At 33.9% G+C, this 17,356-nt stretch overlaps 2 protein-coding genes and 2 long non-coding RNA genes across 4 annotated transcripts; 3 read left to right on the forward strand and 1 right to left on the reverse strand.

The window, feature by feature from the left end:
* Positions 1-220: 220 nt before the first annotated feature.
* On the reverse strand, positions 221-2,631 carry LOC128993826 (uncharacterized). Its single transcript, XR_008490830.1, has 3 exons — positions 2,557-2,631; positions 1,180-1,379; positions 221-362 (listed from the first exon to the last, which is right to left on the reverse strand). It is a non-coding gene; the product is annotated as an uncharacterized LOC128993826 (long non-coding RNA).
* Positions 2,632-3,003: 372 nt separating this feature from the next.
* On the forward strand, positions 3,004-5,414 carry LOC128993849 (uncharacterized). Its single transcript, XR_008490836.1, has 3 exons — positions 3,004-3,078; positions 4,256-4,455; positions 5,273-5,414. It is a non-coding gene; the product is annotated as an uncharacterized LOC128993849 (long non-coding RNA).
* A 1,404-nt stretch (positions 5,415-6,818) lies between these two features.
* LOC128995721 (uncharacterized) lies at positions 6,819-12,217 on the forward strand. Its single transcript, XM_054420739.1, has 5 exons — positions 6,819-6,885; positions 8,929-9,074; positions 10,237-10,350; positions 11,311-12,093; positions 12,209-12,217. Exons 1-5 carry the CDS (start codon positions 6,819-6,821, stop codon positions 12,215-12,217), a joined length of 1,119 nt encoding a protein of 372 aa, XP_054276714.1.
* Positions 12,183-15,001, forward strand: LOC128996023 (uncharacterized). Its single transcript, XM_054421138.1, has 2 exons — positions 12,183-13,267; positions 14,761-15,001. Exons 1-2 carry the CDS (start codon positions 12,259-12,261, stop codon positions 14,874-14,876), a joined length of 1,125 nt encoding a protein of 374 aa, XP_054277113.1. The 5' UTR covers positions 12,183-12,258; the 3' UTR covers positions 14,877-15,001.
* Positions 15,002-17,356: the final 2,355 nt, after the last annotated feature.

Here is a 17,356-nt window from a genome sequence, read left to right on the forward strand (position 1 = left end):
TTTGCTTGGTTGGCGGGGGGAGGTTTTCTTGAAGAGTAGGCCTATTTTAATAATTAATTGTTACTCCCATTAATTAAGGTAGTTAAATTATTAATTTATCGTCACTCTTTACAATCCACAATTGAATTAACTGTGACATATTAATTAATTAAATATATAGGCCCTATACATTTTTTTTTTTTTTTTTTTTTTTTGGTAGGAAGGTGTGAATGCATTTACGCACACCCTTGCTCCTGCAAGGGTAGTGTGGGACTAACAGAAACAGACTACCCACTAAACACACCTCCCCCCTCCCTCTAAGATGGCTGGGGAGGGCGGTCACAGCGTAGCAGGATTTGGTCATGATTTTCCGCAGCCTTTTTCTGTGAACAAGAGAAATTTTACAAACAAATTCTTTCTTAAGCATTAAGAACAGTCAGTAATTGTTTACCTAGACTTTATCCTTTGCAATTTTTTCCTTTGAAACATATAAAATTATTTTTTTATAAAGATAGAAGACCAGAAAATATTTGTGAAGCAAGAGGTAATAAAATGGGGTTTTCTTTTCTTTTAGGCATTGTACAAATGCAGTGGGCATCGTCAATATATACAACTTAGCCTAAGGAAAACCATGCAAACAAAGCACTCAAAATAGGTCTGCCTCACTAATTGGAGATATAAACAATCAGGTCGCTAGGGCCTATCGTATTTCTTGAAGGAAATAATAATAAAGAAATTTGTCTATTGTCTATGTCACTTTTAAGCGTATTTCTAAGTAAAAGATAAAAGAGACATGTAGGGATAAAAGAGTGTCAGAAAAAGTAATATTGGGGTGAGGGGATGGTATAAAAACGGAAAGTAAATAAAAGATACATCTAATAACACTTATAACATATATTTACACTTATACTGTTAACTCACAAGATCTTTTATGTATATTTACCATCTTGTGAGTTAACAGTATAAGGGTAAATATATGTTTTAAGTGTTATTAAACGTAACTTTTATTTACTTTCCATAAATTTAATAACACGTACAAAGCTGATCAAGAAGTTATTTAGTATAACATCCAAAAAAATTACAAAATACAAGATCGGGTAAAGGGTGGGAGTAGCCAGGTAACAAGGTAGGTAAATAAATTAACGTTAGGTTAGATTATTGTTTATGTAAAAAATAACCTAGCCTACAACATAACATTACCTTATGTGGTCGTTATCACCTCTACGACAGAAGAGCACCTCTTTAATCTCAAATGCTTTTCCGAAGAAATTATTTAATCGTAATATATTCTTAGAAATTTGTTTTGAGTGACATATATCTTCCTAGGAAAAAATTGCAGGTCTAGGCAAACAATTAACGAACAGTCATAAGGCATTCCCGCCAGGATTCTCCATATCCTTCTGTAAACAAGATAGAGGAATTTCACATATATACATAAATTTCTTAAGCATTAAGAACAATCAACTAAAATAAAGAATACATGCATAAACTAGGCTCTACCACCTAATTTGAAAACTCAGCTATGCGTAACATAGGCATGCATTCTTATCTATCGTTTCAAACTTTGAAACGAATTCCACTTCAACGCTTCCATTTATCATCGAAGTAGTAGCTTTCATTTTTGCAGGGCAGTAACTATTTATTTTCTTTGTTCCCTGAATTTTCATGGATCGTTTACGCTGACACTCAGAAGACAAGTGCGTTCGGTAATTACCCGAACGATGACACTGATAGTATGTCACTTTCTTGTCTTTACTTCGGTAGCTACCCCTCCTGTTGATGAACAGAGATTTTTCACTTTCTTCATGACACTTCTTCCACTTTAAAAATTCATTTTCACTAGTAGGGTAATTTTCTCTGATTCAACATTGATCTGATGTTTAGAAAGTAAGTGTTCATTTAAATTGGCTGTCTTACAAAGGTCTGAAATACATATCGCACACTGAACAGTTTGTGAACAATTGGGGTTTCCATCATCAGGGCTGTATCCGTTGTGAACATTATCATAATGTCTCTTCAGAGAAAACCTTTTAGTGAATGTCTTATCACACAGTTCACACTTCAAATTGGCTGTCTTACCAAGGTCTGAACTACATATCGCACACTGAACAGTTTGTGAACAATTGGGGTTTCAATGTCTCTTCAGAGAAAACCTTTTAGTGAATGTCTTATCACACAGTTCACACACATGAGACGTCATTCTAAGTTATTAAAACTGAATCACTCAAAAGTTCATAACAAACTACTTACACTTAAAACTTCACAACAAAAATTCTACACACACATTCGACATTCCAGTTGACATTTAGAACCTAACTTAGGCCTACTCTTATAAATAGATAAGTTATTAATTTAACTATTTCAAAGGCAATAACTTCGACCTAAACTCAACTGAAAGGCCCAACTTACTTAAAATAAACCTAGACCTACCACTACAAAAACTGCAATCTAACAAATTCACACACAAACACAACTCAACCTAACCCTCTTTCTTGAGGAATCCGAAAAATATAGGTTAAGTGAACACTTAAAACTTAATAAATAATTCATGCACGTAAAACATTTAATTGTCAATACCTAATAACAAATCAGCTTCAGCACACTCACAGCACTTTAATTTTCATAATCATAAAACACCTTTTCAAGCAGCTCGTCAAAAGTAAATAAACAGTAAAGAATAAACACCTTTTCCTTTACAAAACCAAAACCACAATGCACAGTTTGACAGTTTGTTTGCAACTGCTGCAACTGTTGAATGAAACAACTATCTAATCAGGACCAATACACTCGACGTTCTGTACCCACGAGCACCTCCTCTTCCACATGCACAGTAGTCCTTGGAACAGTTCCTGGGATAACAGCTATTTGTGTAATAGCTTCACTGTAACTCTGTATTGGTCCTGATTAGATAGTTGTTTCATTCAACAGTTGCAGCAGTTGCAAACAAACTGTCAAACTGTGCATTGTGGTTTTGGTTTTGTAAAGGAAAAGGTGTTTATTCTTTACTGTTTATTTACTTTTGACGAGCTGCTTGAAAAGGTGTTTTATGATTATGAAAATTAAAGTGCTGTGAGTGTGCTGAAGCTGATTTGTTATTAGGTATTGACAATTAAATGTTTTACGTGCATGAATTATTTATTAAGTTTTAAGTATTCACTTAACCTATATTTTTCGGATTCCTCAAGAAAGAGGGTTAGGTTGAGTTGTGTTTGTGTGTGAATTTGTTAGATTGCAGTTTTTGTAGTGGTAGGTCTAGGTTTATTTTAAGTAAGTTGGGCCTTTCAGTTGAGTTTAGGTCGAAGTTATTGCCTTTGAAATAGTTAAATTAATAACTTATCTATTTATAAGAGTAGGCCTAAGTTAGGTTCTAAATGTCAACTGGAATGTCGAATGTGTGTGTAGAATTTTTGTTGTGAAGTTTTAAGTGTAAGTAGTTTGTTATGAACTTTTGAGTGATTCAGTTTTAATAACTTAGAATGACGTCTCATGTGTGTGAACTGTGTGATAAGACATTCACTAAAAGGTTTTCTCTGAAGAGACATTGAAACCCCAATTGTTCACAAACTGTTCAGTGTGCGATATGTAGTTCAGACCTTGGTAAGACAGCCAATTTGAAGTGTGAACTGTGTGATAAGACATTCACTAAAAGGTTTTCTCTGAAGAGACATTATGATAATGTTCACAACGGATACAGCCCTGATGATGGAAACCCCAATTGTTCACAAACTGTTCAGTGTGCGATATGTATTTCAGACCTTTGTAAGACAGCCAATTTAAATGAACACTTACTTTCTAAACATCAGATCAATGTTGAATCAGAGAAAATTACCCTACTAGTGAAAATGAATTTTTAAAGTGGAAGAAGTGTCATGAAGAAAGTGAAAAATCTCTGTTCATCAACAGGAGGGGTAGCTACCGAAGTAAAGACAAGAAAGTGACATACTATCAGTGTCATCGTTCGGGTAATTACCGAACGCACTTGTCTTCTGAGTGTCAGCGTAAACGATCCATGAAAATTCAGGGAACAAAGAAAATAAATAGTTACTGCCCTGCAAAAATGAAAGCTACTACTTCGATGATAAATGGAAGCGTTGAAGTGGAATTCGTTTCAAAGTTTGAAACGATAGATAAGAATGCATGCCTATGTTACGCATAGCTGAGTTTTCAAATTAGGTGGTAGAGCCTAGTTTATGCATGTATTCTTTATTTTAGTTGATTGTTCTTAATGCTTAAGAAATTTATGTATATATGTGAAATTCCTCTATCTTGTTTACAGAAGGATATGGAGAATCCTGGCGGGAATGCCTTATGACTGTTCGTTAATTGTTTGCCTAGACCTGCAATTTTTTCCTAGGAAGATATATGTCACTCAAAACAAATTTCTAAGAATATATTACGATTAAATAATTTCTTCGGAAAAGCATTTGAGATTAAAGAGGTGCTCTTCTGTCGTAGAGGTGATAACGACCACATAAGGTAATGTTATGTTGTAGGCTAGGTTATTTTTTACATAAACAATAATCTAACCTAACGTTAATTTATTTACCTACCTTGTTACCTGGCTACTCCCACCCTTTACCCGATCTTGTATTTTGTAATTTTTTTGGATGTTATACTAAATAACTTCTTGATCAGCTTTGTACGTGTTATTAAATTTATGGAAAGTAAATAAAAGTTACGTTTAATAACACTTAAAACATATATTTACCCTTATACTGTTAACTCACAAGATGGTAAATATACATAAAAGATCTTGTGAGTTAACAGTATAAGTGTAAATATATGTTATAAGTGTTATTAGATGTATCTTTTATTTACTTTCCGTTTTTATACCATCCCCTCACCCCAATATTACTTTTTCTGACACTCTTTTATCCCTACATGTCTCTTTTATCTTTTACTTAGAAATACGCTTAAAAGTGACATAGACAATAGACAAATTTCTTTATTATTATTTCCTTCAAGAAATACGATAGGCCCTAGCGACCTGATTGTTTATATCTCCAATTAGTGAGGCAGACCTATTTTGAGTGCTTTGTTTGCATGGTTTTCCTTAGGCTAAGTTGTATATATTGACGATGCCCACTGCATTTGTACAATGCCTAAAAGAAAAGAAAACCCCATTTTATTACCTCTTGCTTCACAAATATTTTCTGGTCTTCTATCTTTATAAAAAAATAATTTTATATGTTTCAAAGGAAAAAATTGCAAAGGATAAAGTCTAGGTAAACAATTACTGACTGTTCTTAATGCTTAAGAAAGAATTTGTTTGTAAAATTTCTCTTGTTCACAGAAAAAGGCTGCGGAAAATCATGACCAAATCCTGCTACGCTGTGACCGCCCTCCCCAGCCATCTTAGAGGGAGGGGGGAGGTGTGTTTAGTGGGTAGTCTGTTTCTGTTAGTCCCACACTACCCTTGCAGGAGCAAGGGTGTGCGTAAATGCATTCACACCTTCCTACCAAAAAAAAAAAAAAAAAAAAAAAATGTATAGGGCCTATATATTTAATTAATTAATATGTCACAGTTAATTCAATTGTGGATTGTAAAGAGTGACGATAAATTAATAATTTAACTACCTTAATTAATGGGAGTAACAATTAATTATTAAAATAGGCCTACTCTTCAAGAAAACCTCCCCCCGCCAACCAAGCAAACCTGCCGACTAAGCGAATTTCCATTTGTCTAGATTGATTTTCAATCAAATCTATAACATTAGGTTCGAGTACTTAGGTTTGATGCTACAAAGAAACTAATAAAGTGTGTTTTTTAGTAAAATATTAATAGTGTGGTGCCACTACACTTAGCTTAGTATAAAATAAAAAAGAAATTGCCAAGTTTGATTAAAATATGTCCATAAACAAGCAAACAACAGTTTAAAATATTCTCCATAAGAATCACATGGGAATATAGTTTCCCATGTGAACAAGGAAGAAAATCAGGAAGTTTACAATTTTTTGAATGTTATCCGTTACCATTAACCGTACAAAAAAACTTTGATATATGTAGGCTACTAAGTAAATTATTTATTTTTTTTAAGCTCTTTAAAAGGGTCTAGAGAGAAATTGGGAATTTTTTATTTTGTGGGTCAAAAATCAGAAAAACTTATCCCATAAAAGCCCGTTCCCATGATCCGATCATGCTGGTTAGTAAACTCATTTAAGTTTATCCCACCTTTACAACTTCAAACCGAAATGTCATCAAAATTGGTGTTTTTGGCCTCTGGGGACATCAAAATGAAAAAGGAAATCGGTCCCGGGTCTAGGTCTTACCGTGCCACCTACATAGCTAACTTACTCCCCTATTGGGAAATTCGCCTAAAACACTGTGATGTAAACATAATTTCTAGCATAAAACATTTTACATATTCATAGATCTATTTACTATTTTTATTTTCCCCAATAAAAATAACCATTTTCGTAGTTACATTGTCCAAGTTGAATTTATTATTTAATCACGTAGGCGTAGACGTACTTCAAATTGGTGAGCATTTTTTCGTCTAAAAACGCCGTGCACTATCGGTTAAATATCGAAATACTAAGTATCGATATTATTTCGGACCAAATGGGTTCGATTCAATCGATTATTGAGAAGAGAAGAGAAAGCTAAACGAAACAAAAGAACAAAGTACAGTAAGTAAACTAAAACTAACTAAACGTGTAAAGCTAAATGGCGGAGTACTAAGGGTAAGGGGTTGTGGTGTTGTGTAGCCTATGTTTTATTCGACAAAATGGATTCGGACTCGGAATTAGATATGGGAAGTGGAATTAAAGAAAATGTAGTTAGGCCTAAATGTTTCATCTCTAATAGCTATGAAGATTTTTCATTGAGGCTAGCTGAAATGGAAACAACTACCAGAACGAGGTTCAACCTTTGCACATGTACTAAGAAAGTTTTAGATGTCAAAGGTGAGTCGACTAATTGGTTTTCTCAATTATTAGGCCTAATTGGTGGTTCTAATTCGAACGTGAAGGTATTATTGTAACTCATCCCAAATGCTCATTAACTTACACAAGTTGTTGGCCTAGGCCTATTTATTTCGAGTTCGATAAAATTACAAAAAAAGCCCAACTAAAAAACTGAGTTATGTTAGGCCTAACTTCCAGGTTCTCTTGTAACTTTTTGTGTTATACCTTAGGCGGGTACAGTTTCTTAACTGGGCTATGCTAATATCGATCGAAACTATCGATTCGATTAGTAAACCTTCATGCGAATTTTTCACCATCAGCAAGTTTGGTTGGTTAGGTTAGGTTATGATAGTTTAATTTTATAATAGATCCCTATTTAAAATTAACGATTAATCAATATTTTGAATTTAAAAACTTAGTTTTAATCGATATTAGCATAGCCCAGTTAAGAAACTGTACCCACTACGGCTGCACTTTACTTTAGGTCCTACACTCATTCGAATGAAAATATCGTTTGATATATCGATTATTCGATATAAGTTAGGCCTATCATTTGGTTAGTTAGGTAAGGTTCACCTAACCTAACTAACCAAACGATATATTGAATGAAACAATTGAATACGAATAATCGATACTTTCATTCGAATGAGTGTAGGCTAGGACCTAAAGTAAAGTGCAGCCCCCACTTAGGCTATTGACTTGACGTAGCCTAAGTTCTGCTTGATGATTTTGATTTTATCATATTGCATAAGTTAGGCCTATGCCTAATTAAGTTAGGCATAGGTAATAGAATTGCGTAAAGACTACCAACAGGTCAGAGATTATTTGTTTGAAAGTCATTGTTGGTGAATCAAGCATTATAGGCCTAGCCTATTTGTCAAAGTTAAGTTACGGCAAAACTTCGGAATTCGTCTAACACCCTGTTAAATCGATTGTTTTAATCCACTATCTAAGCTATAACCGAAATATAATCAAAACTAAGGTACCTAACTTAATAAGTTAACTAGGCCTCAACTATTTAAACTACCTAACTTAACTCATTAAGTTGAACTAATCAAAACATCGAGTTAACGTAATGTAACGTAATAAATAGGTTAAACTTAACTCAACTAAGATGACGTAACTTTAATAAACTTGTGGCTTAAAATTTAGGCCTTTAAGATTTAACATTGTTTACCATCTTATATGCTTCAGTCCACTTTGCACAAACAGTAAGTTAATCGATATATCGATAGGCCTAAGAAGTAGAAACAATCAAATTCATTTTGGTGGAGACGAATTCCGAAGGTTTGCCTAAGTAAGGCCTAACTTAACTGAAGTTACAATAGGCATTGTTGTGAGTTTAAATGTGATTGTTTAATGAGATTTGCTGTAATCTGAGGAATATTGTGTGTAGCCTAAGAGAAAATTAGACCAATTCGTGTATACCAAGGCAAAAAAAATGTGGTTCGGATTCCACTAGGTATAAACTGTAGGTCCCTTAGTTGCCATTAGCTGTATGGGCTATTAATTAACAGCTGTGTCTAAGGAATCTCGGCCTTAGTCACTAACAAGACTACAAGATCGCGCCACTCATCCCACACTCATCTCCATTCATACTTGGCTTAAAATACCTGCTATGTATGGTCGCCATTTCATAAAAAAGTATTATGAGTATTAAAAGAAACAAATATATAGGTTTTAAGGTACACTGAAGTAAAGAAATTGCCCTCTTGAGGTGAAGTAAGGAATAGGCCTTTAAACTTAAGATTTTCCCTACCGTAACTTAAGTTAACTAGGCCTAATTGGTAAGTCTACTTACCTTGTGTAACATTTCACCCTGAACACAATTAGAGGATTAAGTTAGGCCTAGCTTTTATATGAGATAAACAAAGATTTTGTTAATTACCCATGACATTTTTTATAATTATAAAGTTCCAACATTAGGAAACCAACATAAAGAGGTTTTTAAGCTGTAAAGCTAGGTCAGGATCCATCCTAGGCCTGTCTTTTTCATATTATAAAATATGCTACAGAGTGATTTGTTTATCATTAACTTTACAGCTGCGATCTCCAAGCCAACTTCGAGGGTTCAATGGCAGGAAAACATTCCATACATTTGGTTGGAATCCATATTGTACGTATGCCATCAAGGAAAAGACATTGGTGCCTGTGCAAAAAAGAAGTATGCTGCTCAACGAGATTTAAAGGTAGACTACCTAACCATATGTTTACATAAAAAAATCTTTCAACATAAAACTTCACAGTCCTGTAACAGATTTCACAGAGTAAACTAAGGAGATAAAACTAAGTACCTCCGGTTGACTGAGAATTCTCTCGGTAATACGTCACTTCATAAAACCGAGGAATAAATTGTATTAGGCCTATTAATAGACTATTACAGTCAATTTAACTGGCTGGCTTGTAAACAATTTTTTGATACATATTTGTTGAACCAACACTACACTCTCCAGTCAATTATTGTTGAAGTTACCTCGTGATGAATTTAAACCGCTGTTTTCACCAATTCGTTGATTTTGATTTTCACTCCATAAGGCCAATGTTAAGAATATTAAAGTTAGATCTTGAAATTCTAACCGACATAAGATTTTTAATTGAATATAGACCTGAGCAAAATTATTTTCTTAACAAAACTAAGTTATAGGTATCAAAAAAATAACGAAAACGAAAGGACGAAACTGCAGGTATTAAACCACCAGTAGATGGTATATTACATAAAGATTGGTAACGGAACGATGTTAATTAAGTAAAAGTTGTCGTAGATGCTAACGGTGTCAAGATCAGTGAAGAAGTGATGAAGCCTTGCTTCGTCATCGAGCTTGCGCGTCGGTTGCTCAACCCTGGAACTGTGAATACCATGAAAACGGAAAATTTCTGTTTTTGAGCTCAAAAGCGTTACAGTAGTTCTCAACCCAATCCAACTGGATGCCCAGAATACCGATTTGTGTCTAATCCTGCCCTTCGTCTTCGTCAACGACAATCAGGGCTCTCATCTAGCCCTCTTGGAACATTTACGATTAATCCTTTTCTTAAAACCATTTGACTCTAATTTAACCACCATGTTACCTAACTAAGCGTCCATTATTGAATTGAATATTAATAATTTGTTTGATTACCGTACCGTTCCGATAATTAATCATTTGTTTTTACTCGATCATTACTATTTATTATTATTTATTTAATTATTTATTGGACCCATTACACAGTGTTGTTGCCCACATTTAGTTACATTGCACTACTACCACTAAAACACAACATAATTCCTGATAGATTAATGTTTTAATTACTATTTTGAAGTATTATACCTTAGTCTTTTTGTATACCTAATTTGAAACCTGTTTATGTTTGTAGGCAATGGATGACCACATATTTGTGAAGCGATACAAAAAAGTTCAGACAACAAAAAAACTAGACTGTCCTGCAAAAATTACTGTCAAGCGAGTAGTCCGATTTATGAATCACCAGGTAAGGAACGTACTTGTTGGGCTTGAATTATGTTTTCTGTTACAATATTGTTCTTTATCCATGATCACTGATTATTCATAAATTTTAACTATTCAGGCATTTTTAATAAACTTTTCAGACTTATTTTTCCTTGCGAGGTTACATCTTTAAAGCCACTAACTACTTAAACTGGCAGGGTACAGCCCGTTACTGCAATAGTCATTAATAAAAAGAGATCAACCCCATTTATTCAGTTGCAATTATTTTATCCCTTTAAGTTTTCATATTACGGTCCGAAAAAGGTTGAGTTCAGTATAGTCTTAAAAACTTTTTGTTAGCAGATTTTAAATATAAATTTAAATATGCTAAATTTTTTATCCTGTAAAAAGAAGTGTAACATCATATCAACATACTGAGTAGGTGTCTCATGCTTTGACAGCTGCAGACTTGTCATAAACCACTGAAATTTTTGATCCAGATATCTTAAGCAGATTTCTATGATTGTTGCACTGAATTCTTTCAACCAAGACCTTCAAAAATTGTGGTAGCCCGGCCTAGCCAAATGATAAAACCTTTACAACTTTCAAATTTTTTATTTATATATTGAGTATTTTTGCAACGTGAATTTGTTTAGAGCAATTATAAGCCTAGCACCATCTTTCAGTTCATCTGGTTTCAGTCATCTGGTATTTAAAAAACAAAACAATAATACATTTTTATTAAACTTTGACCGCTAGCCTTAACAATCTATCCCAATTCAACAATGTAATCCAAAATCTTACAATGTTAAACGATTATTGATTCTTACGGGATGACTGTTATTTCTACGGTTTATGTTCCTCCAGTGGGGAGGTCCTCCTCCTCTCCTTAGGGTTCAAAAATGGGTCGCTTGGGTGACAGGTTAGCAGGGTTCTACTGTCTCTAGCGCATAATTTGTTAGGTTTAAACAATTTTACATTGTTAAGTGTTTTTTGCTTTTAGGTGACTGATGAAATGACAGATGTGAAAAAACGAGCTGCCTCCAAGTTAATCAAGAAATCAATATCGGATGAGACAGATTTAGGAGAAGAGGGCTATTTTTACAACTTGCCAGCTCAAGATGAGCACAAAAATCATCTGATTGGAGAAGAAGCTGATGCAGTTGAACCAGTCGACAAAAGAGTGAGGAAATTCATTTCTGATCTTGTTGTCAAAGGCCAAAGGAATTCCATAGTAATAGCCAAACTTGCAAACGCTTTTGCTGAAAACGAGCTCAATGAATGTGATCGGTCCCGTAGAAAGTTTTTTCCAGACATGAAAACAATTCGAAATATAATATCCTCAACAAAACTTAAAATTAAGAGGAGTCCAATTGATCAGGAAAATTGTTTAAAATATCTGGAAGATTTTCAAAAGGACAAAAGCAATAACATTTTCTTCCGGCCGTACAGCTTTAAGGATGATGACAACAGTATCCCAGCAGAAGAAATGGATGCCACTTCAAGTCATTTACTTTTTGTTTTCCAAAATAAAGACATGAAACGCCTCTACAGAAAGTATGGAAAGAACACGATATTGTTAGATGCGACTTATAGAACATGCAAGTATGCTTTACCTCTATATTTTATCGTTGTGGAAACTAACGTGAACTACCAAGTCGTTGGTGTGATGATTACACAGTTTGAAACGACTCAATCGATTACTGAAGGGCTAAACATTTTCCGCTCCTTCAACCCAGACATAACCCCACAGTATGGAATGGTGGATTTCGCCATGGAAGAAATTGTCAGTCTTGAAGAAGTTTTCGAGAATATCAATGTTTTCATCTGTTCATTCCATCGGGAACAGGCTTGGAGCCGATGGTTATCAAAATCTAAAAATGTGTCAATTCCACGTAAAGAAGCCTTAAATTTATTAAGGAAAATTGCTAATGCCCCCAACATTGCAAAAATGGAAGAGGCTGTAAAAACATTGAAAGAGTGGAAACATTATAAAGAGTCAACGTTGAAAAACTATTTTGAGAACACATGGTATCCCGAGATCAAACGTTGGGCATTAGCTTACAAACCATTAGAAATGTTCATCAACTCAAACAACGGAGTTGAAAGACTCAATAAAGAATTAAAATATACGTACCTAGAAGGGTACAAAGGATGTTCTCTGAGTGAGATTGTCTCGGTTTTATTGAGCCAGTTCTTACCCGAAAGGTATTTGACATATGTTAGGGAAAACTTAACAATGTCATCAAGCTGTAGAATGTACTCTGAAGAAATTCCTAAGTACTTACACGGGCGTCCTAAGTGGTTTGTAACTCATGTCATGGATAGACTAACTTCAGCTGAAAGTCTACATGGTTGTGTTATTGTGCCTGTTTCTGAAATCCATTTTCAAATCCACTCAACCATGACGTACGATGTCAATTTTGACCTAAACAATAGGAAATCTAGCTGTACCTGCCCAGACTTTAGAAAGGAGAGATTAATATGCAAACACATGATCTTCATCAGCATTCACTACCAAAAGTTTGATTTAAACTTAGTTCATGAATTGCTATTTGATAATCCCATTTTTAAATGTGACGATGAATTGAGCAATTATGAGGATGAGAATAGTAATAATTGTACCATTCATGACAAATTCTTGGACCATAGACATGACATTGAAGAACTTCCATTGAACACCCATTACTCTGAACTTCAACGACGGGGGAGTAACAAACGTCACCTATTAAATTTAGCAAAGGCAACTTGGCGCTCCATTGAATCGGTGATGTGGAACTTGGATGAGGAAAGCCTACAGAAAGGAAACGAGATTCTGCAGGGATGTCTGGAATTTATGACCTCCAAAGTTTCAAATGATGAAAGCAATGGTTTGCCCATTCAAGCGCATGAAGAAACCTTTAATGGAAAAAGCATTAAAAGAAAAAATTACCGAAAATTGAGTCTGCATAAGAAACAAGGTACAGTTATTGTTTCTTTAGGCTATAATATTTTTGTTAAACTTTTGCCCGTCTAATATGTATATGAAATTTTATCTGACAACAGTATTTTATCCTAACTACTAGGGATGAACAAATACATTGGTAATACAGTTTGCTGTTGTTGTTGTTTGTAATTGTAGGGCTGTTCTGGAATCAATGAAGAGCTCTCGAGTAGGGCCTAGTACCATGCCCATCATGATCTGGCTGCACAACCAAATAAATAACAATAACAACCAAATATAAGTTTTCCCATGAAAAGTTTAGAATTGTCTTAACTTTTAACTCAACTTTTTTTTTATTGACTTGTAAGAGTTTTCTTAGTTAGGGTATTATCATAGACTAACCAACACAAGTAGACTTCTCATCCCATTGTAAATTTTGAAGCACGTTTGTCGTCTCTAGTTCATGTACGTGACACAAAGGCCCTAGTGTCGATGAAACTTTGTTTCCATTATTTTAGGGTTAATTTCTTGATTTGTGCTTTACTGTTTGGTTATATAACTAGGGGACAAGTTATTGTTTATGATTAGATTGTATTATTTGTTTAAACGAGGTTTTAAATGGCTGTAATAACGGGAAACAAATTGTAAACAAAACACGACCTCTACATAAACCGTACATGAACTAACAATAAAATTGTCTTCAGCTGTTCCATAAGGATGAGAAATCTACTAAGGGAGTATGTTTTATCTATGGTATTATAGTCCACTGTTCTTTAAAATGTGTAAAATGAATAATAAGTACATTTATTTTTTTGATTAGCTTAACAGATGGTTAAAATCATTCTTTTTTTGATCATTGTAAAAATTAGGGGTATTTATTAGCAAATACCCCTTTAGGGAAGAAGCTATTACCGTAGGTCTCATGGTAAGACTTAAACCCGGGACCATCATAATTTTTTGTTTTGGGGCCCCAAGATACAAATAACACTATTCGTTCAAATTTATATATATCCAGTGGTTACCTACCGAGATATTGATAGAGGTAAACACAGTACGTTGTCCCAATATTAACCTAAATGGGGAATAAATAAAGTTGTATATTTTCCTTATTTCTAAAGATATCTTAATAAAACTTGATAAACCTGCATCCTCATTTCCCATGTTATTCTTATGGAAAACTTTGTAAACATGCATACTCATTTCCCATGTTATTCTTATGGAGGATATTTTTGAATGCTTATTTATGAACAAAAAATGACAAAACTTGATGTGAGGCTCCATTTTAATTATTTGTTGAAGCATTTGAAATTTGCTGAGTATGCAGGTCTGCTGCAACACAGATATTTATGTTTCTTATCAGATTGTATCATTAAATGGTTGTTAATACCATTTACGGTAAACGGTAATTTTGATTAAATTTGTGAAGGAATATTTCCTGATGATTTAGGGAAATAAAATGCCATCCTGTCCCGTCCATCCCTAATTCAAGTATAACAATTTCCATGCTTAATGTTGGCATACTTTTTTCAGGTCAGAGCAGTAGAGTGGGGACTACTGCAGATTGTCTGAAAGCAGCCCGCATCATTACTATAACTGAACAAGATTGCAGCCCATCAAAACGTACAAAAATTGACATGCTAAACTAACTATTTTGTAAACTAATGTGTATGAGAATTTCAATTCCCTGAGGGTTTCTACCATCAGGGAATTGAAATTTAGCTGAGGAAAGTGAGTAAAATCTGGCCAAAAGATAATTTTGTCACTGGTTTTGTTTAATAAGAAAATGAATATAGCCTACAATAGGAAAACTGTAATCTGTGGGTGTATAAATTAAAAATTAAGGCCGTATGATAAACTTAATTGTAAATAAACCCATAGATTACAGTTTTCCTATCGTAGGCTATATTCATTTTCTTATTGAAACAAAACTAGTGACAAAACTATCTTTTGACCAGGTTTACCTCACTTCCCCTGGCTAAATTTCAATTCCCTGATGGTAGAAACCCTCAGAGAATTTGAAGTTTTAATAATTCAAAAAGTATTTTAATTAATTCATTTTCATATTGCTATGTATGTAAATCCATCCAGTAGAATAATTTGTATTAGTAGTAAACTTTGTATATGAAACTGTGTGACTTGAGTAAATCATTTAAGTACTTACAGTCTTAAAGGAGGCCTTTTGGCGTACCTACTGTAGCAATTTCTTCCATCACTTATTTTAAGATTTCAAAATATTTGTTCTTACATTTGCTTAGATTAATGTTTGGCCTAGAATTTTGATTCTACCGAATTGAATTATTGTTAAACTCTGTAGAAACCCTGTAAATATGTTAATAATAATGAATAAATGATGTGTTAAATAAAAAAACTGGTTTAAATTAGATTTAATTTTATTCACCAACCTATCACCAGAACGCTGTTCTGATTATTGTTGTACAGGGTGAGGGTGTCGAGCAGTCTTGACAGTCTAGAATTAATCTTGCATTTACCAAGTTCCATACATGCTCAGTAATATGAAAAATACATCAGAATGTGATAAGCGTCAAACCAATGGAAAGCATATTGTGTTCATGGAACAATTTTGTCAAGGTCTGAGGAGTTAGGTTCAGTTTGGTTTGGCCTATGATTTTAACATACATGTTTCTGATCAATTCATGTGCTGTACTGTATTGGAACCCTTTGGTTAAGTATTATTTTTTTCTACAAATGAGGTGGTTGGAAATCAAAATATGTGATTGTACATTATGGGACACTTTGGCACTTTCTTAAGGTTTCGAAATAAGGCTGACATATATTTTCCTTTGAAAGGACTAAACTAAAACATTATTACGTACCGTACAATATTTTTACGAAAATGAAATTTAATTGCTGTAATATCCGTGTAGAGTGAATATGTATAGGCCTAGCTCTGGCATTATCTTTTAAAATACATTCTTAACCATCACTAAAACAGAAAAAATCGTAAAATATTGCTGTTACTCTATAACCTGTCACTTTTGTAAACTTTAAATTTTTAAAAGCTGACGCTGTTTTAAGTCCTGACGGTGTTGAGTTTCTGGGGTTCTAATGTACTTAGCTTAATTCATGGACATAAAACTGGATTCAAAAATGAGAATTAGGTTTCCTGCAATGGATGTTGGTTCTGCTAATAATTAAAAAGTGTTTACTAAAGATTTTCAGCTATAGTTTATTGCATGATACCACCTAATAACTAACTTATTTATTGCTTTGGTAAATTAAAAAATATAATAATGAATATGAATTATTATAATTAAATTAACGTTTTGTAAGATAGAATGAAAAATAAATGAGCATATTATCATCAGTAATACAATTTTAACAGTACATAGTGGACTAAAAAAATTTATCAGTTCTGCTCTTTAACTTAGGTCTTGGCCTTGTTCAAGGAACACTCGTGTAGGCTCTTTGTAACTTAACCATAGACAATTCTTTTTGTCTATGACCTAACACAAAATATCATATTCTCCAGGCTCCTTTAAATGTTCAATTTTTCAACTAGAGCTTACTCCAACTGTGAGTGGTTGCCAGAGAAAATTAGGTATATCTACCATTCTACTCTTCATAGCCTAACTTGATGATTGGGATTTGATCAATATTTATTCAGTTGCTTAAATTATTCTTAAATTTGGCGAGAAGAACAAACTAGCCGATTAATTTCAAAGTGTGATCAGGATGAATTTATAAAAAAAAATAATATTGATCCTAAAAGGAATTCTAATTATATCCGTCCTTACAAAACATTGTACGCTACGCTCGATGCAAATAAAGCCTCTGACAGATCCGCCGTAACAGACGACAAAACAAACGACAACTACAATCGAAGAATCGAATCGATAGTATAGTAGTATAGATGATGTGATTCGATAGAGTAACGAACGATAGTCGCGAAATCGCACGGCGTTTTTAGACGAAAAATTGCTCACCCTTCAAATTGGTACAGCTGCTGCTGTCGCTGTCAACTGTAACCACAACTTAAATTCATGGAATAATAACAGTTACAGCGGATAGCTGTGAGAAGCTAATACACATAGGAAGTAACAGTTACCTCGGAAAGTGTTCCAAGAGCTCTGTGGAGGCGAAGGTGCTCGTGGGTACAGAACGTCGA

This window comes from Macrosteles quadrilineatus, unplaced genomic scaffold, assembly GCF_028750875.1.
Source record: "Macrosteles quadrilineatus isolate MER2022 unplaced genomic scaffold, UCM_ALF_1.0 Scaffold_5__1_contigs__length_97177068, whole genome shotgun sequence".
Lineage (NCBI taxonomy): Eukaryota > Metazoa > Arthropoda > Insecta > Hemiptera > Cicadellidae > Macrosteles > Macrosteles quadrilineatus.